The sequence below is a fragment of the Triturus cristatus genome, chromosome 2_2 (assembly GCF_964204655.1).
Source record: "Triturus cristatus chromosome 2_2, aTriCri1.1, whole genome shotgun sequence".
Lineage (NCBI taxonomy): Eukaryota > Metazoa > Chordata > Amphibia > Caudata > Salamandridae > Triturus > Triturus cristatus.
In genome coordinates this window covers 1,124,817,965-1,124,845,728 of record NC_140582.1, presented here as the reverse complement: position 1 = coordinate 1,124,845,728, position 27,764 = coordinate 1,124,817,965, and the positions used below count along the sequence as shown (strand labels likewise).

The window sequence follows — 27,764 nt, the reverse complement described above, 5'->3', positions numbered from 1 at the left end:
CCAAAGTTGGCATCAAAGTAGAACTTAACTCATAAAGAGTGTTTTCTTTAGTTAATGAAAATCCATTCTGTAGATTTTAAGACCTGAGGGGCAGATTTATGAGGGACTTGCGCCCCTTTTACGCCGCCGTTGCGTCACTTGAGCTGCTAAATAAGTGCAACATAAAAAATGATTACATTCTCTTGAAAGAGACAAAGCTAAAAACTGAGTTGCGTTTCTGGCTCAAACTTGCACACCCTCTAAAATGTTGTAGTTGATCAATGCACATAACGCATCCCATAACCTGTGGCATCCACCATGCTCAAAACACAATTTTGGGAATGGCACAGAAAAACAGAAACAATTATCAGGAGAACAACATGGTGGCAAATTCTGGTGTGAGTTGTGTGTGTTGATAACCTTAACTGGAAAATTAGTGGTTTAGCGTGTTTAAAATATAAAAAAATATAATGTTTGTGTGCTCTTATTACACAAAGTGAAGTTGTATAAACAACCATATTCCTAAAGGAACCAAGATATATGGAAAATATTTCACATTCCATGTGAAATGTGAGCTTCATCATCATGACAGATCTCAAAGTAGTCTACAGAGCTCTAATATTAAAAAGAGAAGTTGCCCTTCTCCTTTTTTTGTTCTAGCCCTTTGGGGTAAGACATTGTTATTTGCGGGCACTGCAACATCCACAGTGGTTTGATTATGGCGGACTACAACTACCAGGACACAAATACACACACACCCATTTGGGGCGGAACATTTAAGATGCGGATGTGGTTTGCCTCTCTGCTATTTCCCGCTAGCCGGTGAATAAGGGCAGTGTATGACCGAAACGCGTCTGGCTTCATTTGTGTTTGGGGCATCAGGCTGTATACTGATGCAGTCCTTGATTAAATGGCTCAACTCGCCGTGGTGTGTCTTCTTCATTCTGAGGCAACTCTTCTTGTTCTAGAGCTTTAACATTGTCTACAATTACATTTAAAAAAAAAAAATTGCAATCTATGAGTCAAATGGTGTAAATTCATAATCATCTTCTAGACGCCTCACAGTGTAATATAAATTCATCAACACTCACCATTCCCCAATGTTTTGCAAACAATTTATGAAAGGTGAACAGAATCTAAAAATTTTAATTCCAATCAGTGCCTAGTATAAGTTGCCATATGAAGAGAACGTGTTTTAAAGTTAACTACCTTAAAATAATAATGTAATATAAAAAATACATAACAGGCAACGTGTACAAACGTTCTACATTGATATTCTCTTTCTTTAAAATATTTGAATAATTTTATAAATAAAAAACAATCGTTTTTGAATATATAATTGAAGGCAGTGCATGGCGGCAAAATTACGACCGTTCTTTGATAAACATTTATGTCTTTCTCCCTGTAAAACTAATTCGCCCTTTGAGCATTCCGTGCCAACACACAGACCACGATGTTTTAGCAGTTTCTGGTTATTTTGTAGTAAATGTGAGACTGTTGTTTGGTCCAAGCAGCAATTGGAGTCTCTAAGGGGCATATTATCAAGCACAGCGCTAAAATTATCGCCGCTTTAGCGGCAGAAAACTGCCGCTAAAGCGGTTATAATGGGCTTGATAATATGCCGCAGAGAATTCCAATAGAAGCCCATGTTGACACCAGACACCAGAACATGGGCTTCTATGGGAATTCTCAAGGGCATATTATCAATCCCATTATCTGCCGCTAAAGCGGCGATAATCTTAACTTGATAATATGCCCTTTGATAACATACGAGCTGGAGTACAACCACACAGTGGGCAGGGCTTCGCTTAAGTATTTTTCAATGGCTCGCTGCTTTCTTGAAAATCCCTTCACACATTTTTATTGTACTTTCTGTTTTTTCACAGGTTGCGAACTTGGCCTGTTCTATCTCCAATAACGAAGAAGGCGTGAAACTAGTCCGTATGGCAGCAACTCAGATTGATAGCCTGTGCCCACAGGTAGGTGTGAACCGTGCCAGGAAATAAATGAAGATTTAAAACATTAACAAGCAGCTGGTATGTGAAGTATGTATGCACAGAAAAATGCCCATCCATCCATCCATTCATTACACCTTTTTTCTTTGCTCTCACCGTAGGCTTTTTATTATTTTGAGCAGTGAAAAAGATGAATCGAGTGATTCCCACAACAGACACGTGTTTATTTAGCCTTTAATCAGTGTATTATTTCAGTCGAATGTATATGCTTTACTGTAAAATGATTTTTCCAATTCCAGGTAATAAATGCTGCTCTCACCTTGGCTGCGAGACCGACGAGTAAGGTAGCGCAGGATAACATGGACGTCTTTAAGGATCAGTGGGAAAAACAAGTTCGGGTTCTTACAGAGGCCGTGGATGACATCACTTCCGTGGATGACTTCCTGTCGGTTTCAGGTACCTGATTTAAAATATTTAAATATTGATCTTTATAAAAGCTTACAGTTTAACGTGTCACCACAACATCACAGTAGGTCTCAGGCAGGAATGCACTCTGAGCTCTGTAACTAGTGGATATTTGTTTTCCTTCCCCCTTGGAAATCTTTGAGAAAAGCGTGATTCTGTAAATTTATCAGAGAATAAGGTAATTTCTTAATTACTGCCACTTTTGCAGCTTCGTCACACCTGGTGACAGTTTTTAGGTCTCGCGTTGGCAGCGCATGCACCGCATGCGCTGTCTCAGCGAGACATAAAGTAATTTGTATGTTAGGTGAAATTTCGACTTATTTGTTTGCCTGTTTGCTATTGGCTTAGTTGTGGTAGTGTTGTTGTAATCTTCTTTTTGGTTGGCTGTTGGTGATTTTCTTACTTCAGTGTAGTCCCGATACAGCGGGGACTAACTACAGTCTTCTTTCACTTTGCTTGCACTTTTTTGCTATCTGGTTACCACGCTGTAGGGTGCCTTTGTAATTGGAGATCATCTGTAAACAATCATCCCCGTCCTCTTGACCTCACGGGGTTTGTCTTCCCTTTGCCTTTACGAAGACGTGTTAAATCATCCCGATCGCATCTACAGTGCAAGTTTCACATATTTTCACAAACAAAAAGGCATTGTAAGCTGGCGCCAACCTTTTTTTATCTTTATTTATTTACTTTTCTTTTATAATGGCGGCACCCGCGCTTAGACTTTGAACATCTTAAGTTAAAGCGTGGGTGCCGCAATAGCTTTAATAGTAAAGAACTAAAAAAACTTTACTTTTCAGCAATCGCGGCACCCGCGCTTTAGATTAAGATGTTCAAAGTCTAAGCGCGGGTGCCGTCATTATTAAAGAAAAGTAAATAAATAAAGATATCCCCATTCTGCGCGTGCGGCCAATGCTTGTTTGGTGTTGCTATTGGTGAGAGGCTATTGAGTCTCTTGGTGATGGGCTGTGGGTATCCACGTTGCTGAGGGAGGTTAATGTGCTTTAGTTTGCCATTTGTTGATCTTTCCCCTATGTTTTTTGTTAAATGGGTCTTTCTCCTCTTCTGCCCTTTGTTAGTGTGCTCAGGTTGTGCCGTCATTGTGCCCAGTGTGTTCTGTATGGGATATATGCTGAGTTGGAGATGGACTCAGCACGGGTCATCACAGACCCAGGCCGGATGTGAAAGGCATTCAGAGCCTCTGAGTTATTCTTGGGAACGTCTTTAAATAAACTTGTTTCAAACTTGAACAATAGACTGAATAAATTGGAAAACGGCTCAGGGATGTTATTACGGGACTGCCCTCACACAGTTTTATTTTTCATCCTTCTAGCAATAATTTTACCTCTTTGACTTGCAATAATATTGTTATGTTATGGAACATTGGAATAATCAGTGGCGAAAGGCCATCTAAATTCTGTCTGTACCATATATTAGGAAATTAATTTTGTCTGCCATCACATTGATGGGCTCCGTTACAAGTACACGCTTTCCTCAGTAAGCGACTTTTGTTTTTTTGCCACACCACCCATGCACTGTGTAGCCGCTGACTGTGTGATCCCAGTTTCGCCACTTGGAATCAGTTAGCGCCCGTGCCCTGCCAGGCCGCGTAAATTAATAAAATGTGAGAAGTGTTTGCCTTCTTCCTTGTTTGTGCTGCATGACATTTGAAGCCAACGTTGCTCACATTCCCGGGCCGGCTCCGAGTCCTGAAGCCACTTTGATGACCTGCAGTAATACAATATCCCACAACCAATCGGCGTCCTTCCATCCACCCCACCCCTTCAGATCATTACTAGGGTCAGGGCTTGCCAAGGCCCCCAGGGATCAGCTTGTAAGAAACGAAGGCTTGCAGGGCGTGTGTTTTCTAGCCTGCCATTGCCAAAGAACTGGAACAAACTAGTTGGAACCTCTCTGCATTTGCCACTTTTAGAATCTGTCCTGAGGAGGACCAGCAACAGGATGAGGTAGTAGTAGAGACAAGAACAGCTGCAAATGTCTAAATGAAAGTGAGCACATTCCGCCAGTTTAATATTCAGCAGCATTGCAGTACCAAAGCCAGTACAAGAGGTCAGTTACTACAATGTGGCCTGATTTCAATCACAGGCTTTGATTTTACAATTGAATTGCTATTCTTGAACCCTATATTTAAACACTCGAGAGCAGGGAGAGGACGTGGTCTGTCGGCTAAACTGACGACTTTGGTGCTGGAAACCAGGGTTCGACCCTCGGGGTCGCGTCCACATCCTGTGATCCTGGGCAAATCACTTAATCACCCCGTGCCTGAATGTGTAATGTAAATACGGTGCTCGTGTAAAGCGCTCCAATACCTTCGGGTCGAGTTTGCGCTATATAAATATGCAAAAAAAAAAACCTTGCATCGTGTGAGATTTCATATCAACCACAGACCACCATAAAGTGAAAAAGGCCCCATTTTGTTTGACAGATCTGCAGTTAATAAGCACTCAAACACAATTTTTAAACAAGCCTCACTAATAAAAAGAGAAAACAAAACCTCACATTGTGCGAGATTTCATATGAACCACAGACCACCATAGAGTGAAAAGGGCCGCATTTTATTTGATAGATCTGCTGTTAATAACCACTCAAACACAATTTTTAAACAAACTTCACTAATAAAAAGAAAACAGCCTAACTAGTTCCTTCCCTTAGCTTGTGCAAAATGCCAAAGATTCCCCAAGAAATCACTCACACACAACGCATACATTTTCCCTCTCACATCTCCCTGTCAACAGCCACCTTACCCAGGCAAGTAGGGTTGTGGGAGAGGGTGTGGCGTTATGGCTAGAGATGCCGACTTTGGAAAATGGGAACCAGGTTTGAGTCTCGGCGTCTGCTGAGCATCCTGTAAATCAGGGCAGATCAGTTACTCTCCTTGTGCCTTATAAAACAAGCATTGGAATAGCCAATAGGTCTCGCCTTTGGGACCTTATAAGTGTTTAGCCATGCAACAGTTGATGTTGTTGCACCAAGAATATTGTGCTGCATGATTAAATACTTATAAGGTCCCAAAGGCGAGACCTATTGGCTATGCCAACGCTTGTTTATTCTTTTCACCCACTGCTGCACAGGAACTTCTAGAGGCTCACAATATTTCTCCATCCTAAAAGGGCATGATCATCAGATATGAAAATACCTCAGTAACAGGAATATCTAATTATGGTGATGGGAGGGAGGGATTTGCAGCCAGTCTGAAGGTGCATTTTAAAGTACATCCTCAGCGGAGGCTTGGAGTTGTCTTGGATGCTGTGGTGGTTGGGATTCCAGTGGGACTTGAATTCTGGTTCTTGGAGGTCATGTGATGGGGTATCCTATGTGACCATTAGGGTGAGTGCTGTACAATCCCAGCGAAAGTGCCTGGGCCCTGTTCACTTTTGGCTGGCAACACTCCCTGCACAAGCAGTATTAGTATTAGTGCAGAACCTGTTGATGGAACTCCCTTCCCTAATTTTTGATGAGGGATTCTTGCAAACAACTCACTGGGTATTCATGGGCCTTTGACAAAACAATGACTAGTAAAAATGAGCTTTTGTCCAATTTCCAGTAGAAAGAAATCGCGCATCAGAAGATTTATCTGTCTGAAGTTTGCAACATATTCTTTTTTTACCCACATTATTCTTACTCAGAGTGAGGGTCTCTTCTCTTTGCAAAACTGATGCCCTTTATTTGAATCCTTATCCAGTACACATTTAGTGGACATCCTGAGGTTGCAGCCACCAGCAAGGTACGATTAACTACACCTTTGCTTCATTTCACTGTGGGAAAATAATTTTCTGTGTTCATAATCCATTTAGTTTACTGCTGTATTCTATAGCTGGAGCATTAGTGTAGGAAAGTAATCTTTTCTGCCCTCATCACCCTGACGTTTTGACTGATGCTGGTACCCGACTCTGAAAGTGCCCTGGGCTTTACTAACCATACCCAGGGCCAGTGCGCTGTCCTCTAAAGTTATCTAGTAATTGGTATCATTCTAATTGGCAAAGACAGCCTACCTGTAAGTCCCTAGCATATGATAGGGCATTTAGGTTTAGAGACCTCCAGTGGACTTTATGAACTTAAGTGTGTGCACTCTTGTGGTGTTTGGTGTTATTTTAAAGCCAGACCTGACTTTCAGACAGATTTTAAAATAAAACTATGTCCCAAATTCAATTTTAGAATTAAAAGTACCTCCAAGGCCCAACCCTACCTTTTTGTTACTTATAAGTCACCACTAGGGTCTACCCTATGTGCCCAATGAGAGGGGGCATTGTTACAAAAAGCAGGGACAGTATAAGCCCTATAAGCTAACATGGGGAAGGGTATCTTTGCAATGGAGCTAGATAGCAATACCATTCAATGCATCAAAATAATGGTTACAATAAATCCCAAAACTTGCTTCATTATAACTACTGCAGCAAAGTTGTTTTAGGACTTACTATCCTGAAGTTACCTAAAGCAGCCCTGTAGCAGCCCCTTCTGAATAGGTCAGACATTTCGACAGCCTGAGCAAAGCTACCCTCTGAGTGGGTGTGTAGAAGCCTGGGACTGCACAAATACAGTCATTTGGTGGGAGATTTGCTTCCTGGAGAAGTCAAAGAGAGGAAGAGGGCTGGCTAGAAATGGTGGACTTCAAAGGCAGGAGCCTCTGCATAAAAGAGATGTCACAGGACCCACACCACCCCCACTTCCTTGATCTCTAGCCAGATGGGAGCCTCTCAAATTAGATTAGGTGAGGGACTGGAAGGAGACTGTTAGCCACACCTCTGGGTTGGGTTACAGAGACACACACAGGGAGGAAAGATTTTCTCCATTTAGATTTTTGGGAGAATAGGGAATTTTGGGCCAAAAGTATGCCACACTTTGCAGGAAGTGTGGCATAGCAGAAGGTGGCAGCTTGAACCCCAATGGTAGGAGTGTTACCCCCGCAAGCCCAGGATAGAGGATTTGAAGTAAGATGTTGGACATTGGAAATTAAGTGCCTCAAAGAGTTAAAAAATGGTATCATGTTGGTTCTCCACCTCTCCTACCAAATGTACATTTATCTAAGTCAACTGGATGCTAGATTTGCATAATTCATTTGGGAGCCTGGTGTATACTTTTCAGAAAAATGTTCAAGTTACATGTTTATTTTCTCTAATCCATGGTAAACACTTTCCCAATTTGCACCTTTAGAGCCTTTGGAAATATACAAGTGATTTTTCTATAAGAACATCGATTGGAAAAGATATATCATACATAATGGTGATACAGCTCCTTTTTAGCTGCTTGAAAATGTCAAGTATTTATTGACCTTCACCCTGAGCAAACAAATATTTATTTTCTTAGACAGACTCTACAAGTCAAAGTGCTGCCGTGCTTTGATGCCAAAGGACAACCCATTAATGACTTTTGCTAACCCTTTTACTCTTAAGATGAAAGGATTATGCTTGCAAATAAATAGGGACAATTTTTGAAGCAGGAATTGCTACGAAAAACCAATGAACTTGTGTTATCAATTCTTTAAGTCATAGTAGATAGGGTGAATCTCTTACGGCAATGTCTTGTGTGAGTTAGCTTCTGGCATTACACAGAAAACTGTTGGGACATGTGTGATAAACCAGGATATTTGGTAGGTAATCACAATTTAATGGTCGGTACACAGAACAGGCTCCTCGTTTGCAGTTTCAGCACTCCACAGTATTTTGCTAAACACTGTAAATATGAGCCCAACAAATCTCAGAGGCTTTATTGAGTTTTGTAATGGCAAAATCACTACAACACAGCATATGGAGTTGTCCCGTGACAGTTTTAAGAGATTCATCCCTCAGGGGCTTTTATGGAGGATTCAATTACAAGGACTTGGAAATGGAAGATTTGATTTCTGCAGTAACAAACTGGTTGGGCATGGCATCTGTTACGATGTGTTTTCCAAGTCATGCCATGTTACTGACCAATATATGTGCCAATGGTATGTCCCTGAATCACCCCTACTGTAAATGGTTTGTCCCAAGTCCCTGAAGGGGACATTAGAATGTTGGTGAGGAGATGTATGCTGGTGGAGAGAGGAGTCAGGAATAAAGGACTGTACTCTTACCTTTCTGGAGTCTTAATCTTTGTATCACTGGCGACGATCTGTGTAAGGGGACAGATGTGGCCTGCTCCTCCCCTTTTGCCTGTCGCTCCATCAGCTGTTCATCCGGAAGGACTTTTGTGGTTCTGGTGAGGTATTCCACACCTTCAGTTGGGTTTGACTGTGACCGGGGCCGGTCTCCTGTGCCTGCGTTGGTGGTGAGATTGGCACTACACGTATTTCGTGCTCTACAATAGGCAGCACAGGCAGTGAAGTCGATGTTGGCAATGTCTGACAGAAGATTGTAATCTGGATCCGGGCTTGGGGAAAGGTCCAGGGTCGTGTCAGTACTCATCCTATCCTTGCTGACAGTCAAACCCTCACTGGAACGCTTCTGTGGCAAAGTCAATTGGAACCGCATCGACCGCAAGAGAAGTCAGCGAGATATTCTTTTGTTGCGCCTCAGCTGTCTGGTGGGTAATGAACATTGCGTTATCGCTATCTGGCGATTCCTGGCTCCTGTCACGCTTCCGAGGAATCTTCACCTCAGCGAGAGATTTGCGCTGCCTCCGGAGTCCGCTCGTTGCTGGGTTTCGCCTCAGTGTTTCCGGTGCATCACGCTCCTGTTAGCTGCCGCCTCCTACTCTTCTATCGTCGCCCAGGGAACGCTTCCTGCGCACCAGCTCTGTGGCCGGAAGATCGTGAGGTGTTTCTTCATTTTCTACGGAGACACGCACTCCATAGCGTGTCAAGGTAATCCTCGCCCAGGGAACGCCTCCTGCGCACCAGCTGCTTGGCCCGGAGATTACAAGGTATTACTTCATTTTTACGGAGACACGCACTCCATAGAGTGTCCAAGTGAATCCTTCTAAGACATGCATATAAATAGAGTAAAAGATTGTGACGGCATCTGAGGTAACTCGCCTCTTTGCGGGGTAACTTTCTACCAGATATAAGTTCCGTTCTAGAAGGAATTAAGCACACCAGCATAGGGGACCAACGTAGTGGGTAAATCTACGTCTGTTGTGCAGATCGCGAACTTCTCAGCATGTCAGTCATTGTTCATCGGTGACACGCACACCTCAAGTCAATTACATAGCTCGTGTTGTTAATCGTAAGGTGTTCCACTCCACAGATCCTCTGGCTTCATAGAGAGCGAGATTGTCTGCAAGACTCAGCATCATCCTTGGGGTTGTTTTTGAGGTAAAGCAAAGGTTTCGCAAAGTTGTACATCTGCTCAGCGTGTCAGTCAAGGTTAATCGGTGACACGTACACCTCAAGTTATGCTATCAGGATAAGATTTCCTCTAATTCACTATAACAAAGCATACCTCATAAGGCATTATCCCACGCATCCTCTAACTTTATAAAGAGCAAGTATTGGAAGGCTCAGCATACATTCTTGTGTTTGATTTTGCCATTATCTGTTCTAGTGTTCTACATCATTAAGCCTGTATGTGTTTATATCGTGTGCTGTTTTATTCTAACCATACCTATGCACAGAATAGTTATGCTTGCTTAGAAGACTGTTAAGTGTGGTTAACAATCATTTACTTAGCTCATCTTTTGGTGTCATACCTTGCGTTGCGTTGTGCTCATCGCTTAGGTTTCAACGTAGTATTTCTCCTTCTCTTCCACGATGGCAGCTGCAAGCATGTTACAACCAACGCCATTCTTGAATGAAATGGGGGAACCGACCATTCCATGGGAGGATTGGGAGAAAGTATTTGAATCTTATCTAGTGACAATAGGAGGGAAAAAGTTCAGTGCTTTCAGGAAACAGCACATTTTACTACATAATTTGGGTTCAAGCGGTAGGAATTTTTTTTAATCACTACCGGAGCCTGAGGGAGAAGAGGAAGATGAAGATGCTTATGACACAACGTTGTCTAAGTTGCGGAATCATTTTGGGGACAAGATAAACATAGTCTTGGAAAGACACAAATTCTTCAGTCGGGCACAGGGCAAGCAAGAGAACGTATCCACGTACATTGCAGTTCTCAGAGGTTTGAGCAGACTTTGTGCTTTCAATGACCTCAATGATTCGCTAATCAGAGATCAATTGGTACGCTGTACAAACAGCAAGGAAATACAAAGGAAGTTGTTGGAGAAGCAACCGGATCTCCTGGAAGCGATTAAAATTGCAAAGTCGATTGAGCATACAGCAATCCATATAAAAGTAATAAATTCAACGGAGTCCAGTGAGAAAGTTTCAGAGATAGTCAATTCGGAGGAAGAATCTGAGGTGTACAAAATCAAAAACGAATCTACAAAGAAAAATGATAATTGGCGTGGCCAGACAGCGTCAAAAAAGGAGAGGGGGGGACCAGGAGCTTGATAATGGTCCAGTGCCTATGCTCCGAAAAATCAATGAGGTATTTACAAAAAGAGGCACTGTTCCCTGGTGAGTCCGGTCAAGGAGCGACCAGGATCCACAAATGAATATGAGGGATAGGAAAGTTAGGTCAGGGATTAGGTACTCAGGATGGCGGGGGAGACACAATATTGTCTCTTGTTGCCCTCACACACCCCGAAGGATGTCATGCTTCATCATCGGGCTTTTGCTCCTCGTCGGGCCGGCGGTGCAATGCCCTACGGGTCCCCCGAAGGGTCTCTTTGGCGGAGAACTTTTAGAGAGCTGCCGATGGGTGCATGCGGGTATGTGGAAGGGGAGTACCAAAGTAGTCAGTGCAAGGTAGTGTGTGCAAAGTGAGTTAAAAGTACCTAAGGGTTACTGAAAACAAGGGGGTGATTTAATAAAAAGGTACCCTTGGTACATTAAAAGACCTGTAGGTTGATAGTTATCTGTCGAGACGTTATGTGTCTGGATAACTTACAGAATGGTCGACATGTTTCACGCCTTGGGTGGTCAAAGTGATCCTCGGCGTTTCTTCAGGACCAGGGGTGATAGTGAATCGGGCCAACCGATTCACTATCACCCTCGTACGAGCAGGCGTCTGGATCGGGCAGGTTTCCAGTGCCGTCACCTGAGCAACCCCCCTAGAAGGTGTGGGCACCCAACGCCACTAGACTCATGGAGTAACCCTCACTTCTCTGCTAGGTCAGTTTCAAAGGGGGCATAACTTACTCCTTTCTCACACACAACTTGTGCAGGAGATAAACCCCCTCATTTGATCAGCGAGAGGGCTAATACTACCCTACTCGCTCTACTTAGTCTGTGCACCTACCTCACTTCACTATCACCCCTGGTCCTGAAGAAACGCCAAGGATCACTTTGACCACCCAAGGCGTGAAACATGTCGACCATTCTGTAAGTTATCCAGACACATAACGTCTCGACAGATAACTATCAACCTACGGGTCTTTTAATGTACCAAGGGTACCTTTTTATTAAATCACCCCCTTGTTTTCGGTAACCCTTAGGTACTTTTAACTCACTTTGCACACACTACCTTGCACTGACTACTTTGGTACTCCCCTTCCACATACCCGCATGCACCCATCGGCAGCTCTCTAAAAGATCTCCGCCAAAGAGACCCTTCGGGGGACCCGTAGAGCATTGCACCGCCGGCCCGACGAGGAGCAAACGCCCGATGATGAAGCATGACATCCTTCGGGGTGTGTGAGGGCAACAAGAGACAATATTGTGTCTCCCCCGCCATCCTGAGTACCTAATCCCTGACCTAACTTTCCTATCCCTCATATTCGTTTGTGGATCCTGGTCGCTCCTTGACCGGACTCACCAGGGAACAGTGCCTCTTTTTGTAAGTGGCCAGACAGCGAACTCTGAGAATAGCAAATTCAAATGCTACCGTTGTGGAAGCAACAACCATTTGGCAAATGATCTCAATTGTCAAGCCAGGCATGCTTGGTGTAGGAAGTGCAACACGAAAGGGCATCTTGCAAGAGTTTGTGGGTGCTTTCCGAAGAAGTCGGGGGGAAGCCAAGTCACCGCAATGCCAACACAAGTTAAGAAAATTGTGCTACAAGTTAATGAGGTTGCGGTTCAGGAACAGCAGAGCTACCCGGTATGAGAGGTGTCTTTTGATGGGAAAAGCGTCAAAATGTTCGCTGATTAGTGCTCGCCTTTTACACTGGTGAACTTTGCGGATTTTCAAGCTGTCCTACAAAAAGGACAAGACAGGCTGGATAAAGCTGATATAGCTCCTAGCGGCTATAATAGAGATCCCATACCTATGAAAGGGATGTTTAAATTGCTTATTTCTTTCAAAGGCAGACGAACGGTAGGAAAGGTATACGTCGTAGAGAATGGGTCAAATCTACTGGGGTGGCAACATCAAAGAGAGCTAGGAATCAAATTGGACCCGAATAACCCAGAACAAGTAATGGTAATAGATCCTTCAGGTCAGAGCGGAAACATTGCAAGTGAGTTTCCGGAAGTGTTTTCAGAGAACTTAGGATTGCTTAGAGACTTTCAGCACAACATTCAACTGAAAAAGAATGCGAAATCAGTGATCCACAAAACAAGGCCCATTCCACACCTGATGTGGGAACCGCTGAGGAAAGAACTAGAAAGGTTGGAGAAACTTAAGATCATTCAACCGGTGGATTGTTCTGAATTGGTCGCCCCGATTGTTATCGCTAAGAAAGGTCATAGTCAGGACATTCGCATGTGAATTGATCTTCGAGATCTAAATAATAGCATATTAGTGGAGAGACATCCTTTACCCCGCATCCACGAGATGTTAAGCACCATGGGTGAGGCAAATTATTTCAGTGTTCTGGATCTCTCCATGGCATACCACCAAGTGGAGTTACATCCAGACTCAAAAAAGCTCACTGCTTTCACCACACCCATGGGCACCTTCATGTTCTGTCGCATGCCGTTTGGGTTGGCCTCTGCGGCAGGGGTCTTCCAAAGAATTATGCAACATATTTTGAAAGGGGTGCCGAAAACGCTTTGTTTCCAAGATGATGTCTTGATCTATGGTGCAAGCGTAGAAGAACATGACAACGTTTTAAGACAAGTCCTGTCTAGGTTTAGAGACGCAGGGATAACACACAAAAGAGAGAAATGTCAGTTTGGGGTGGAATCTGTGGAGTACTTAGGACATTGTATTTCAAAGGAGGGTTTCAAACCCAAACACTGCCTAGTGGAAGCTGTAAGAGACGCGCCTGCACCTACAAATAAAGACGAGCTTAAGTCGTTTTTAGGGTTGGCCGAATATATGGCAAAGTATGTAGACCACTTCTCGGACCTAACGGCCAACCCGAGGGACATCACAAAAAATAACACGTAATTCAAATGGGCAGAGGAACATGAAACATCATTTTCAAGAGTGAAAGAAGGCATACTGTCTGCTCCATTTTTGTGCAACTTTGAGCACAACCGCAAGACTTTTCTTACAACGGATGCTAGTGGGAAAGGGTTAGGAGCAACGCTTTTGCAAATTATTGAAGGCAAAGAGAGAATTGTCGCGTTTGCGTCAAGGTCACTTACCAAGGCGGAAAAAAACTATTCTGTGGTGGAGAGAGAAGCATTGGCTTGTTATTGGGGGGTGAAACATTTCAAATTTTTTCTGTGGGGCATTCAATTTTGTTTGCGTACTGATCATAAACCCCTGATTTTCATGTTTAATCCAAAGAATACTTTATGTAACACTCCCCGCATAGAAAGGTGGTTGCTAGGCTTAGAGGGTTTCTGTTTTACAGTCAGGTATGTCCCGGGTATTCAAAATTCGGCAGCTGATTTCTTGCCTAGAAGTCCCATTGACAAAGAGGAACAATTTGAAACTCCTGAATACCCAGTCTTCCAGCTCAGCTTAGATACCATCACCACACAAGAGTGGCTAGAGTGCATGAACTCAGATAACAACATGACACAGATCATTAGTTACACGGTACAGGGTTGGCCCGATTCTTCAGACCAGGTTTGTGCAGAGTTAAAAACGTTCTGGGAGATACATTTTGAGCTTAACGTGGATCAAGGTATCCTGTTCAGAAATGACAAAATAGTTCCACCAGAGTCTATGAGGGGCAAGATAATCGACCTTGTACATGAGGGTCACTTGGGCAGAAGCTTGACGAAGGCAAGGTTGCGAGAGAGATATTGGTTTCCCAAGATGGACTCGTTGGTATAGGCGAAAGTGAGGAATTGTGTCACATGTTCCAACAGTGACAAGTCTAGAGTAACCAGAAAGTCACCCTTATCACCCATAGCTGTACCTGACAAACCGTGGGAGAAAATCGCATTAGACATCATTGGTCCCCTCAACTTCAAGGGGGTGGGGAAACAGTTTGCACTGGTTCTAATTGACTTCCACTCCCACTGGACTGTGGTCAAAATGGTCCACCAGATAACGACAGTGTCAGTAATTCAGTTTCTGAAGGACACATTTGCACAATAGGGCATACCGTCCTCCATGGTAACTGATAATGGGGTACAATTTACGTCCCATGCCATGACAGAATTCTTAGTTAACCATAACATTACACACTTGAGAACAGCACTATACTGTCCTAGGGCGAATGGATTAGTGGAAAGGATGAACCGCATGGTTAAAGGGTGCATACAATTGGCGGTGGTAAATAGAGTGCCAGTTGAACAAGCAATACAGGAAATGTTGTGGGCGTATCACACCACTCCCAATTCTGTCACAGGGGTTTCTCCTTTTTCAGCACTAAGAGGTAGGAAACCGGGTACAAAATTCTTCCCGTATTGGTTAGGAGGGGGATCCCACATCACAATAGACAAACACGCTTTCAGGGAGAAAGTTGATGCTCATCAAAGCAAGTACAAAGCTCAGTATGACACCAAACATGGAACCAAAGTTCCACAATGGAAAGTAGGAGACTGGGTATGTGTAAGGGTGCCAAGGAGGTGCGATGGTGAAACTAAGTTTTCAAGACCTATGCGCATCAAAGTCGTGAGGAACAACACAGCCATATTAGACAATGACCAAATGTGGAGCATGGACAGGTTAGTGAAACTGCAAGGCTCACATAGCCAGTCCGACGACCAAGTAGCGATGCCACAAAACCCAGACATCAATGGGTTATCTGTCACACGCAGAACATGCAGGGCTACTGGGTGGCATAAAGACTTTATTAAGTATAAGCAGAGAATTGTAGCTAGTCATGTTTTGTTTACTTTGTTTATTTACATTAAGGAGGAAGATGTGTTACGATGTGTTTTCCAAGTCATGCCATGTTACTGACCAATATAGGTGCCAATGGTATGTCCCTGAATCACCCCTACTGTAAATGGCTTGTCCCAAGTCCCTGAAGGGAACATTAGAATGTTGGTGAGGAGATGTATGCTGGTGGAGAGAGGAGTCAGGAATAAAGGACTGTACTGTTACCTTTCTGGAGTCTTCATCTTTGTATCAGCATCTAGTGTGAATCTAGGTCAAAATGGCAAGTGTTTCTCCCTAATAAATGTTAATACATTTGTTATTGTTGAGTAGATCAAAGACTTTGCCTTCTAAAACATAAATAGTCCAGTGGCTTACTCTGAAAGCTGGGGATCTATGTTTGAATTCCATTAGTTGACGCAAATCATGCGTTTTTAGGCAAATCACTTAATCCTCCTGATAGATCCTTGGCGTGGTATTCCTCCAAACTTTATTTCCCTTTTCTTCCTCACTTTTTTTAACTTGTTTTGTTGGCATTCTGACACTGTACACTTTACCCTTGCTAAATAATGCAAAAGTCCTTTTGCTCTTTCCTTAAACACATGGTAAAATTGGACTACACCTATTTGCCACATTTAATTTACTTGTAAGTCAGTAATAGAAAAAATAATTTGCTATTGTCATTTCTCACTGAATTTAGCGTCTGCAATCATGTCTTACAATAGAACTCCTTAAAAAACATGATCCAAGGGTGCTAAAGTGCATTTTAATCCTTAATATTTAGATACCAAACTGACACACAGTAGGCCTCCTAATCAAATACACAAGAACTCTAGATGGACAAACTCATGCCTCACACAAATTACACTGATCTCGATCACTCAAATTACTGCCACTGAGATCCACTCCATAAAATTTACACCAACGCCATGGCATACATCAATAACACTTCTTTTTAGTGAGCAATTATTTTTGTAGGCACTCAACCACATACTAGACATACATCATCAGATTGTACACAGTGTATGGCATAACATTTCAACAAGACCAAATGTTTACCAAATATATAACTCCTACATTAATTGAAAAAGGTCATTATTATTTCAGGTTGTTAATCCTGAAAATTTGCAAAGGATGTTTTGTACTTTCATCTAAGGAAATTTGGACCTCTTAATAATACTCTACAGTCTGTCAGTGAAACCTATTTAATAAATTACTTGGAACCCAATGGGTCAGACGTCTGAAAGGGACCAATACAGCAAAACTATCATTCCACACACATCCACAACTGTATGTGAGATCTACTATGACTATTATTAAATGCCTTCAGAAAAATCCCTGAGTGATTCACCTGCATAAAACGCATGTTTTCTGTATGGAAATTGGCCACCAATATTGACCAAATTGAACTACAAATTTTACTGGGCATGCAACTTATGACTGGTGAATTAGGATTCATAAATCACATGCGACAAATTGCTGCATAATAAATACATCAGAGTGGCCTACTGCAATGCAATAAGGGAGGATGCCCATATTGATAAGGGCATGCTCTCCCCAAATCCTAAGCTTGTTTCATAAATGACAATGTTCCACCATCTAATCATTATGTGACCTCTAGCCTTATCATTTGCTCAACCTTCATCATAGTGGTAATCAAGATACTGCTCAAAATACTTGTAATTACAATTTGTTTAGCCAGTGGATTAGTCAAATACACACACTATTGCTTGAACATGAAATACCTTGAAAAAACAAAAGACAGATAGATGCATTTGGCAAAACAGGAACAGTTAATTTAATTAAACATTGTGGCCGGGAGATCAGTTACAGGCATAGGGTCTGAGAACTGTCTCAATTTACAATCGATCTGTGGCTCTCCTTAATATAGTTTATCATAGGCAATAAAACGTTTCCAGGGATCCTTGTACGTGAGGAACGTGAGTTGCTGCCTTTGGAGTCATGAATAATTGTCTAATGGATAATACAGGTGGCTCTCAATCATACGTGGAAACAATGCGTCTAATGGGTAACGTGTTCTGATGTATGGCATGGGGAGCTCGTGATGACTGCATGTGCTGTTTCTTGATGGCTACATGTCCCTAATTTATGTCAAATCTGACTTTATGGTGTTTTAGAAGCGCCTACCCCTCTGGCCATGTGCGCTTTATATGGGCCATTCTCCCTTGACCATTGTAGTGCTGCTTCACCTATCTGTGGGATTGATCTAAGGTTTCCTGTCCATGTCTTTGGCCGCTGGCTATGGGCCACCCTACCTGTGACCTGTCAATCAGTAATCTCAGGCTTAGATCTCAGTGTTGGCCTGACAGCGTATTTGAGAGTCTGGTTTTATGTGGATTTCACAACGGATGAATTTATTAAAATAAGATGTAATCTGGTTCACATAAATGAATGTATAATTTTTCATATCAGCATCAACTTTTTCCATATTAAAATTCCCCCCGTAGTTGAATTTTCAACTACCCTAGCTAACCCACACTTCACAATAGTTAGTTTATTGAGGGCCTGTTGTATTTTATGCTCGCTTTCGACCACCTCCACTTTCCTAGTTATTTGCATTTTTCCCTGTTTGTGGACTGCATTTTTACGTAATTGTACAGACCCACACAAATTGTCCCCAATTGTACAGACCCACAAAAAACAAGAACACAATGAAAACTGGCAACAATGATGTGCACAGACCAGAGATCCACTCAGGGAGCCAGGAGAAAGAATTTGAAAACCACTCCTGCTCAGGGACACTTCCCTCTTCACGCATGTCTCATTGTAAGTGGTGCAGTGCTTGAATGGAAAGCGTCTATGTCCATTGTCTCCGTCATTCCCTGGAATGAAGGTGCAGCATGGAGCACCAATCTTGGCATAGACCCCTTCCCCCACTGTGGTCATCACGTCCAAAACATATAGATGCTTCATTACCATGAAGCAGATTGTTCTTCGATCTTCCTTGACTGAATAAAGGCCGAACTTAGTGTTGTGCATCATTTTAAGCATTTCCACCTGGTTATTTGTAACCAGCGTGTGTTGTCTTTTGTCTGCAGAGTGAAGAAAGGTATCGACCCTCTTGCCGAAACTTGTATGTCAGTGAACAGTCTGAATTCCTTGGGAATGTCTTTGTAATGAGCCCAGCCAAAATAGTCCACAGTTCTTTTTTTACGAGCTTGATGCAGCAAAGGTCTCATTTTCCTTAATGGGTGCTGGTACAAGTCCGACAGTTCTGCTCCGGGAATGGCCTGTGTCGGTGTCTGTATCATGACCAGGGATCAGAGTCTGTTCCATCCAGGCAGGAGCTGAGTATAGGCAAACTCGCCGCACAGCCAGTAGAAACTGGAGGTGCCCCATTGCATATTTGGAATGTGCATAATCATGCTGCAGTTCTAATTCGTACCCAGTGGAAAGGTTCCTATACCACTGAAACACAAGGAATACAGTTTCTGTACAATTAGAGGATGCCCCTTCCCTTCTAGGCAGGTATATCCATCCACCTCGATATCTCAGATTTCCTGACATGGGGTGGTCATGCTCTCATTCAACCCTTCCCGTGTGACTCATTCCCCTTTTTGTCCCTACACAGGAATTTCATGTCAGGGGCCCTCTAGTTGTCAAAGAAAACTGCCCCAGATATGCTTAGGGCTACCCTTGGACCACAAATAGAGGTAGGAGCGAATGTGTTTGTGCATTGAGTTGGGGGTATTTCTACCTCCAAGAATCTCTTCTGTGGGAAACCGGACCAAACAATATCCTCATCTATGGTGCCCTTTCTGTTAATCCTGTCCAGCTTGGTTTGGATCTCACTAGGCTTGGTTAAAAGGTAAAAATCTGTTGGGTTGGTTTCGTATCGGGTCAGATTCACTGCCGTCATGTGGGGTTCTACCTGGTTGGGTTGGAGTTTGGCACTAATTCTGCATAGATATAAGTGAAGAAAGCATTTTTTGAGATCAGTAAAATCTGTCGGTGCCTACTGCATGCAGTATTAATGAACAGATGTAGAATGACCTGGCTGATGTTTGGGAGCCCACTGTGGTCATGTGCTGATACCACATGTTGTGCCAAAGGGTGCTGTGTAGCTCATGTGGGATGCTAGTGGTTGGATTAGTGTAATTGTAGGTGATATGGGTGAGATCCCTATGCAAACACTGTGACAATTTTGAGCAGACTCCATTTGGGTAGCCAGTTCCTCGACAGTGAATAAGTGGAGTATCACCCATATTAGACAGAGGGGACATAACAATACAATCACACGTAACTTCTCATTGGACATTGTAGATTGTGGTATGGGTCCCCAAAGGAGGTGTCTGTGGTCCTCTGGTGATTGTGGTTTCCCTTTAACAGTTCAAACAAAATGTTCACGATATTAGTTCATAATCTTGATTTGTACACTACTGATCCATGCTGAGGTGTTGATGTGGCAGCTGAAATTCTGATTCTGAGATTGTGTTGTTGACCTGTTAGATAAGAACTCAGTTAATTTTGTTAATACAGAAACATTACATGTGCGATATAGTCAGTGAATTTTCCGGGGTTCCTGTATTTTCCTTAGGGGTGTGTTCTCCACATTCCACTAGTCACAATTTTAGTCAGGCACCAGAAAGTGGGTATCCTACCAAAGTTAAAAATTAAGGGTGGTTATTGGTCATCAGGCAGAATAATCTCTTTTATGAGCCATTGAGCCCCCCTTTCTTCCTACATAACTGGATGCTTAGAGTAGTGCAAAGTATTTATGGGGTGGTCTCATGAGCATAAGGATGGATCATCTCATGTTTTAGCCAGTGCTCCATGGGCGCCATTAGCTGCCTAGGACCGCATCTTGCCTGGCGTGCGCATGGAGTTGCGTCTTTCAACCTACATGTGCACGGTGGGGGTGGAAATTACCTAATGGGCCTCATTGTTCCCTGCCTATTCTGTCTTGTGGTGACTGAGGTCAACACCTACTGTTTTTTTCTGGATGGCACATACAAGGTTTGGGGCATCTGTTAGTTGCTCGGCCTCTTATGGGGCAAGCCCCTCCGGTGTCCTACCTTAGCCTGGAGCTGTAATGGACTTTGGGGATTCCCCACTCTACCAGGCACCCCCTCCCCCTCAAATCACATCCTGTTGGCTTTCAATGCATTTGGGACTGCTGTCCCTGGCTTGTGGCTCGGATCTCCTACTGAACTGGTATGTTTTTGTTGCTATTTTGGAGGTGTGTGGCATGGTGGTCTGACCTTGGAAATCTAAACAAATTGAAGAAATTGAACAAAACAGGGATGGGAACAGAAAAATGTTTTGACAAGTCTTTTGGGTGCTGATGACGAACTGGGACTGCTTCAGCAATTCTAGGAAGCCTGGTTACCCTGGTGAACCCAACAACTGACTCGACGCCATGCGGATGCCTTGCCGCTTATTGGCTGTTTGTGCGTGCACTGTGGAGCATGTAGGGTTTCCACTATCCCAGACGCATGAGGATCCTGGTTTCAGCTACTGACAACAGCTTTATTTTAGAACTGAAAAGGGGGCCCCCATTGGCTGGAGAATTCTATATTTTTGGATATGGGGTTGGAACTCCACTCCATGAAAGAAATATTGTCCCGGGCCAGATGCCCGAGAATGGGGACCTTTCGACTTGGTGATTGCAACCCAACCTGATTGACTTTGGACGTTGCGATCTTGATTTCTGATGTGAAATATTTTTGGGGGAGCCGGCTGCCCCCTTTTCAGACTGGTCAGTCAGTCAACCTCGCCCTGAGGGATTAGCAACAGAGTGGGGCCTTGGGTCCCGGAGGAGCCTTTGATGTCGAACTTTATTGAGGATCCCTGGTTGCCAGAACACTTACAGCAGCCTTTGGTCACTCTGAATTCCTGAAACCAAGTAAAATGTGTGAATTCCCAAAGTTGTCTCATTGTTCCTTCTCTTGATTTGGTGTAGTTGCGTATGCAGGGTTTATCTTACTGTGAATTTTGACATCATGATTGCGTAAAGGTGCTAACTCTCCAGATAGTTACCCCACCCTGCAGAGTTTGTTACCCCATTCTCTGTCTGTGGTTGTTGCTGCCACCTGTTTGTTCAACCACCTGGCCCCTGCTGTGGGGGTGCATCGAATGGTGGACCACCCTTTGGCTGAGTGTAGGGCGCCCTCTGATTCTCCAGTGCTTGGCTCCATGGATGACATTGGCAGGGTTTTGTGGTGACTGGCCCTTGTCTATTGATTTCTGTTCGTGGTATTCTTTTAACCGGCATCTGTCTACCAGATGGCCCATTCTGTGGTGATAGTAGCACCCCCTAGGGACTGATTGCTGTTAACCTCCCTGGCCTCTACTGCCCACCATAGCTGCGTTGAAACCCTCTGGGGTTGTCCAATGGAGCTCCCTTTAAGACTGGTGACATTTGTACACTCACGGCCAAAGCGGACCCCTCGAGGTTGGTCTTTTTCAATATGTGTTGGACCAATTTAGCAGTGTCTCTCTGGGCTTGCTCCTATTTAGAGGTTGTCCCTGTGTGTCCAAGTGTGGGGTGTGCGTGTAACCACCTGCCCATTCCGTTCACAGCCTTCTTTCCTATGCGATCGGTGAGACATTTTCTTGCGATAGCCGTACAATTTAATGCCTCTACATACTCCAGTAAGGTATTCGACAGCTAGAAGGGGTCCTTAGGCATGGCGAGTGCACCACACAGCACCAGACAGCCTCGTCTTTGCCACCTTCCAGTGCACGGAGGCACTGTGGTGATGGCATGGGCTGAGATCAGCATTTTAAAAAGTACGTGGGTTCTAGCTGTTACAGACATTGTCCACTGGTACCTTATCCCGGCTCCTGAATTGTCCCAGGGGACCCAGCTTATGTGTGTGCAGTTCATTCACAACTTTCTTCCTCCTGAAATACTTTGTTGGTTAGGAGGGCTTTTGCCCTTTTTAGCAGCCTCAAGTAGGAGACAGTGTGTGTGACGTACCCACTGCCTAACAAATTCGCAGAGGTCTGACATTTTTTTCACGTTCTCCAGGACTGCCTCAGTGAAGGCAGTCTACTCGACAGATGATGTCTCCGCTTGTCTACCTGTGATGTGGGGGTGTTTTGAAGGCACTGGTCCCAGGGAAGGAGCTACAGGTGAGGAGCTGGCCATAGACCCGTTGTCGGAGAACTGGATGGTCATTTTTAGCTTGGCCATCTAGTCTTGTCCTAATAGATTAGTTGGGGATGAGGGAAAATATAATAGCTGTCCTCTCACATGACTCTCTCCTATCTCTAGTTCGAGGGATTTCGAACCCTTGCATAACCGTAGTGTATTTTGATATGGGGATTCCTTTTCCTTAGGCATGACCTTGTCACCCCAGTACCAGTTAGGAAGCTATATGGTGTATTGTTCATGAGTACCATGACCACGGGTACCTCTTCAGGTCAGACCTTGGTTGTTAGTACGAGACGTGCATGGTGTGTGCGTTTTCTCCTTCGAGCATTGGTTCTCAATTTTCCCCCTTGCTTGACTTGGTAAATCCTGTAGCTCACCCTCGTCATCGGTTCCCAGAGAACTGGGCTCCCTTCTTCACCCTGACTTGATTGTCACACTCTAGAACCACCACAAATCTCTCTGTCACTCGTGTATGTTCACCTGAACCAGTGGCAATGTGTGTTCTCTATGCTGCTGAGTTTCTATGTGCCAGACGTGGTAGAAGGGGGGTTGAGCTTCTCCGGACTTCTTCAAGGGACTTGGGTTGCGCTGAAATTGCGTGGGCTTGCTGGACTGTTAGTTTCTCATGCTTCAGACTAACTGTCTGTAGTTCGGTGGGGGGCCCGCCGGCTCCTACTATTGGTGGATTGGGGTAGCATAATGCATGGGGAGCTGGCCTAAGCACTTTCATTCCTACATATGGTGGGGGAGGGATCACTGACATAATATCGACGACAACAATATCGACCTACCAGAATATCGTGTCAAGAAAATCGATGTCCAGAATATCGACAACCTATCTACAACATTGTAAATACAAAAATATCGAAAAAAATATCAATGTATAAAATATCGAAGGTAAAGACATCGTTTTTTTTATAATAAAAAAATATTGTAAAATAAGGAAAAAATATTATTAACCTAAAAAAAATATATTGTAATTTATTTGTAAATGTAAAAATGTATAAATATTAAATGTAATTTAAAAATAAAATAAACATGCATGTTTCTAATTTAATATATATAGTTACTTTAAAAGAATTAATAAATAATATTTTCATTTAATTATAACATGTTAGAAATATATCAAAAAGCACAATTAAATATATATACACAAACACCTGTAACATAAATAATATAAATGAATAAAATTATACTATAATTTTAATATATAAAATATGAATTACATTTTAAATAATAATTTAGTGCAAAAGTAGGGAAAGTGTTGGATAGCGGAGGGGGGGGGGGGTAAAAATTACTATTCCCACTCCAGTGAGTGCAACAGTAGGGAAAGTGTTGGATAGCGGGGAAGTAAAAATAAATATTCCCACTCCAATGAGTGTAACAGTAGGGAAAGTGTTGGGTAGCAGAGGGGTAAAAATTACAATTCCCACTCCAGTAAGTGCAACAGTAGGGAAAGTGTTGGATAGCGGGGGGTGGGGGGGGTAAAAATTACTATTCCCACTCCAGTTAGTGCAGCAGTAGGGAAAGTGTTGGATAGCGGGTAGGCGAAAATTACTATTCCCACTCCAGCGAGTGCAACAGTAGGGAAAGTGTTGGATAGTGGGGAATGGGGTAAAAATTACTATTCCCACTCCAGTGAGTTCAACAGTAGGGAAAGTGTTGGATAGCGGAGGGGAATCAATTACTATTCCCACTCCAGCAAATGCAACAGTAGGGAAAGGGTTGGATAGCGGAAGGGAATAATCTAGTATTCACACTGCAGCAAAATAATTAACATTAATTAACAAATAATAAATTATTCAAAAATAATTTACCTCCCACCATATTCCCCTATAAACAATACCACCAATATATTGAAAAATTACAAAATCAACATAATTAATTGAACATTAATTAATTAACTAATAACAATTAACAAGAAAATTAAAAACAATAACAAATACATTAGTTCACACAATTAACACCATAAAATAAATTTAAATTATTATAAAAAAATAAAAAATGATTACAATTAAATTACATCCCATCCTAGTTATTAATATCGAAATAATAAATAATTAAAAATAAATTAATAACCACATTTAACAATATAAAATATTAAAAACATGAATATTAGTTAATAAAAAACATACATTAATTAATTATAATTAAATTACTCACCACCCCACTCCCCAATAAACCCACAACACACTCCTTAAAAATGAGACAATTAATATATTGAACAATTCATTAATAATTATTAATAACTAATCAATAAATCATTAATATTAAATGAATCATCCCAATTAATAATATAAATTATTAAATACATAGATATTAATTAACAAAAATATTAATTATTTAATAATAATTAAAATTACTTCCCACCCTATTCCCCTATAAACCCACAACCCTCTACGGAAATAAAACGCTACATTTAATTTAAAAATAATTAATGACTTCGAAAAATTATTAATACATTTATTATAATTAAATTACTTCCCACCCTATTTCCCTATAAACCCACAACCCGCTACGGAACTAAAAAGCAAAATGCCGTTAAATAAAAATCAATTACTTATAAAAATGTAACACATGTATTAAAACACAAAAGCAATACTTACACAAAAATATAGAGCACATACATTTAATTAAATACTAACATACATAACACTAACTAAAAAACGATATTTTTAACATCAATATTTAAAAAAACTATATTTATTACCTTCAACTCGATATTCTGACTGTCGATATTCTGGCATGACGATATTCCAACATCGAAATTCTGGGAGGTCGATCATTTTAATTCAATATTTTGTCTGTTTAACGGTGGGGGAGGTGCTGATGACTTGCTTGTCATCAGTGGTGTAGGGTAATCGCTCTAGGTCTCTTCGAAGATGACCTATAACTCTAGTGATGCCTCTCTCCTGTATTTCTTTTGACCTGTGTTTAGTCTGTAGGTGTGTTTTAGTATGCTCAATTGAGTTAGTGTCAAAAGTTCTCAGGTTACTGACATGTGTGTACCTTCATGTGTGCGTGCCATTCTTGGTTTCTAAGTTTCTATACTTGTGTGGGGAACCTGGTTTTCATGTATTTTAATGGGATATTTCATGATTGCTAAAATATGCTACTCAATCTTTTTGGAAGTTATTGTTTTGGTCTAATCATGGGGACATATGTACTTGGTGAACTTCAAATGTTTCCCGTGCTATGAGTTCAACACTATCTGCAGATGCATCTAACAATTCAATACAAACATTTCAACATTGCATATGAAGGGTTGCAACATAGGTAAAAAGTGCAATTGTTAAAAACAGTATCTGAACGGTATCAACTTTTACACCAAATACAGTTTGCAAGAAATAAGAACACCCTCAAATGAAGTATTGAAACATAGATGACAAAACATGAAACCTATGGAAAATAGCCGCATGATATTACCTATACACAATTCACGATAAATGGTAGCACCATAACATCATATGCACATTACCAATTTATCAAAAAGCTGACAGAAAAAAATGATTGCTTTGTCAAAAAATATCTTAGCAAGCTCCTAGCACATGTTATCCTCTGACCAGGGGAAGCTCTGTACAGTACTCGGTACTAAGTGAGCCTGATAGTCTGGCAATATCGGCTCCAGTATAAAGGTAATAGGTATGGAAAAAGGTATAACTCAATAATCACAGGCCCCTCTTGGCCACACACAGGTTACACCTTGCTTCCCGGGTCCAAATATTTTTACTTATTTGTCCAAATCGCACCCTATCACACCAAGGGTGGAAGCGTACCATCTGAGTCACGCCCAGTGGTCCAAGTGACTAAACACCTCTCACCCCCTTCATATACCAATGGTGTTAAGAAACCAGTGGCAGTGAGAAACCCTTTTAGACTAAAAATATGAGATTGAGCTGCCACCTCTACTCAATCAGGATATCTCTATCACAAAAATAGCGTCCTAGGAGCCATAAAGTGCTATAAATAAATAATCACCTTTCCTAGCATGCTGACTATCGAAAAAGGTGACTTCCATGTGATCGCCTCTGAGGTCACCTTACAACTACTCAGCTAGGACATATAAAATTGGTAATTTGCCAGATTCTGTCAGTGGCAGGGCACTTAGGTTAGCTTTTTAAGCTTCTCCCTTGTTTGCCAGATGCTTTAAGATTGGGTTCTGACGTAGGCTCTTACCCTCTTTGACGGCTGTTTCTGGACAGACCTTCGCCCAATGGATTCAGCAGAACTTCCAATCAATTCCTTGCTGTCCAAATGTGAATCGTGCTGATGAGTTCCCCTTCCTTTTGCTGCAGTCGTGTCCGAGGTACCAATCAGCTACTGACTCTGCTCGTCGAAACTTTGCTTGAACATGAAATACCTTATAAAAACAAGAGGCATTTGGCAAAACAGGAACAGTTCTCTTAATAAAACATTGTAGGCAGGAGATGTTAAAGGCATAGGGTCTGAGGACTGTCTCACTTTACAATCGATCTGTGGCTTTCTTAAATGCAGTTTATCATAGACAATAAAATGTTTCCTCCGATACTTGTTTGGTGAGGAATTTGGGTTGCTGCCTTTGGAGTCATAAATAATTGTCTGGATAATGCAGGTGGGTGTCAATCATGCGTGGACATAATTCGGCCAGTGGGTAAGGTGTCTGAATGTCCATCATCGGGAGCCAGTGATCACTGTGTGTGCTGTTTCTGATTGGCTATATGTTCCTAACTTATGTGGCATCTGACTTTACAGTGTTTTAGTAGCGTACGTACCCCTCCAGCCATGTGCGCTTTATTGGGGCCAATCTCCCTTGACAATTGTAGTATTGCTGCGTATATCTGTGGGATTGATCAAAGGTTTCCTGTCTGTGTGTTTGCCTGCCGGCTGTGTACCACCGCAACTGTAACCTGTCAATTAATAGCCTATGGCCCTAGGTTTCAGTGCTGGCCTGACTACTTATTTGCGAGTCGGGTTGATGTGAATTTTACAACTGGTGAATTTGTTAAATAATGATGCTATCTCATTCACATAAATGAATGTATCATTTTTCATATCAGCATCAACTTTTTCCATATTACAACACTTTGTTATTGTTATATCCTGCTAATGTTAATCCAATGCTATTCTACCACAAGTGGAATGTTAATGTGATGATGCTGTCAGAAT

At 42.3% G+C, this 27,764-nt stretch overlaps 1 protein-coding gene across 3 annotated transcripts in view; it reads left to right on the top strand.

The window, feature by feature from the left end:
• CTNNA2 (catenin alpha 2) overlaps window positions 1–27,764 on the top strand; it is a 3,048,772-nt gene that overhangs the window by 2,457,908 nt on the left and 563,100 nt on the right. For all 3 annotated transcript variants that reach the window (XM_085642663.1, XM_085642662.1, XM_085642661.1), the window contains exons 10-11: window positions 1,866–1,958; window positions 2,234–2,390. In XM_085642663.1, the coding sequence (XP_085498789.1) occupies window positions 1,866–1,958; window positions 2,234–2,390 (250 nt within the window). The remainder of the gene's footprint in view (window positions 1–1,865; window positions 1,959–2,233; window positions 2,391–27,764) is intronic.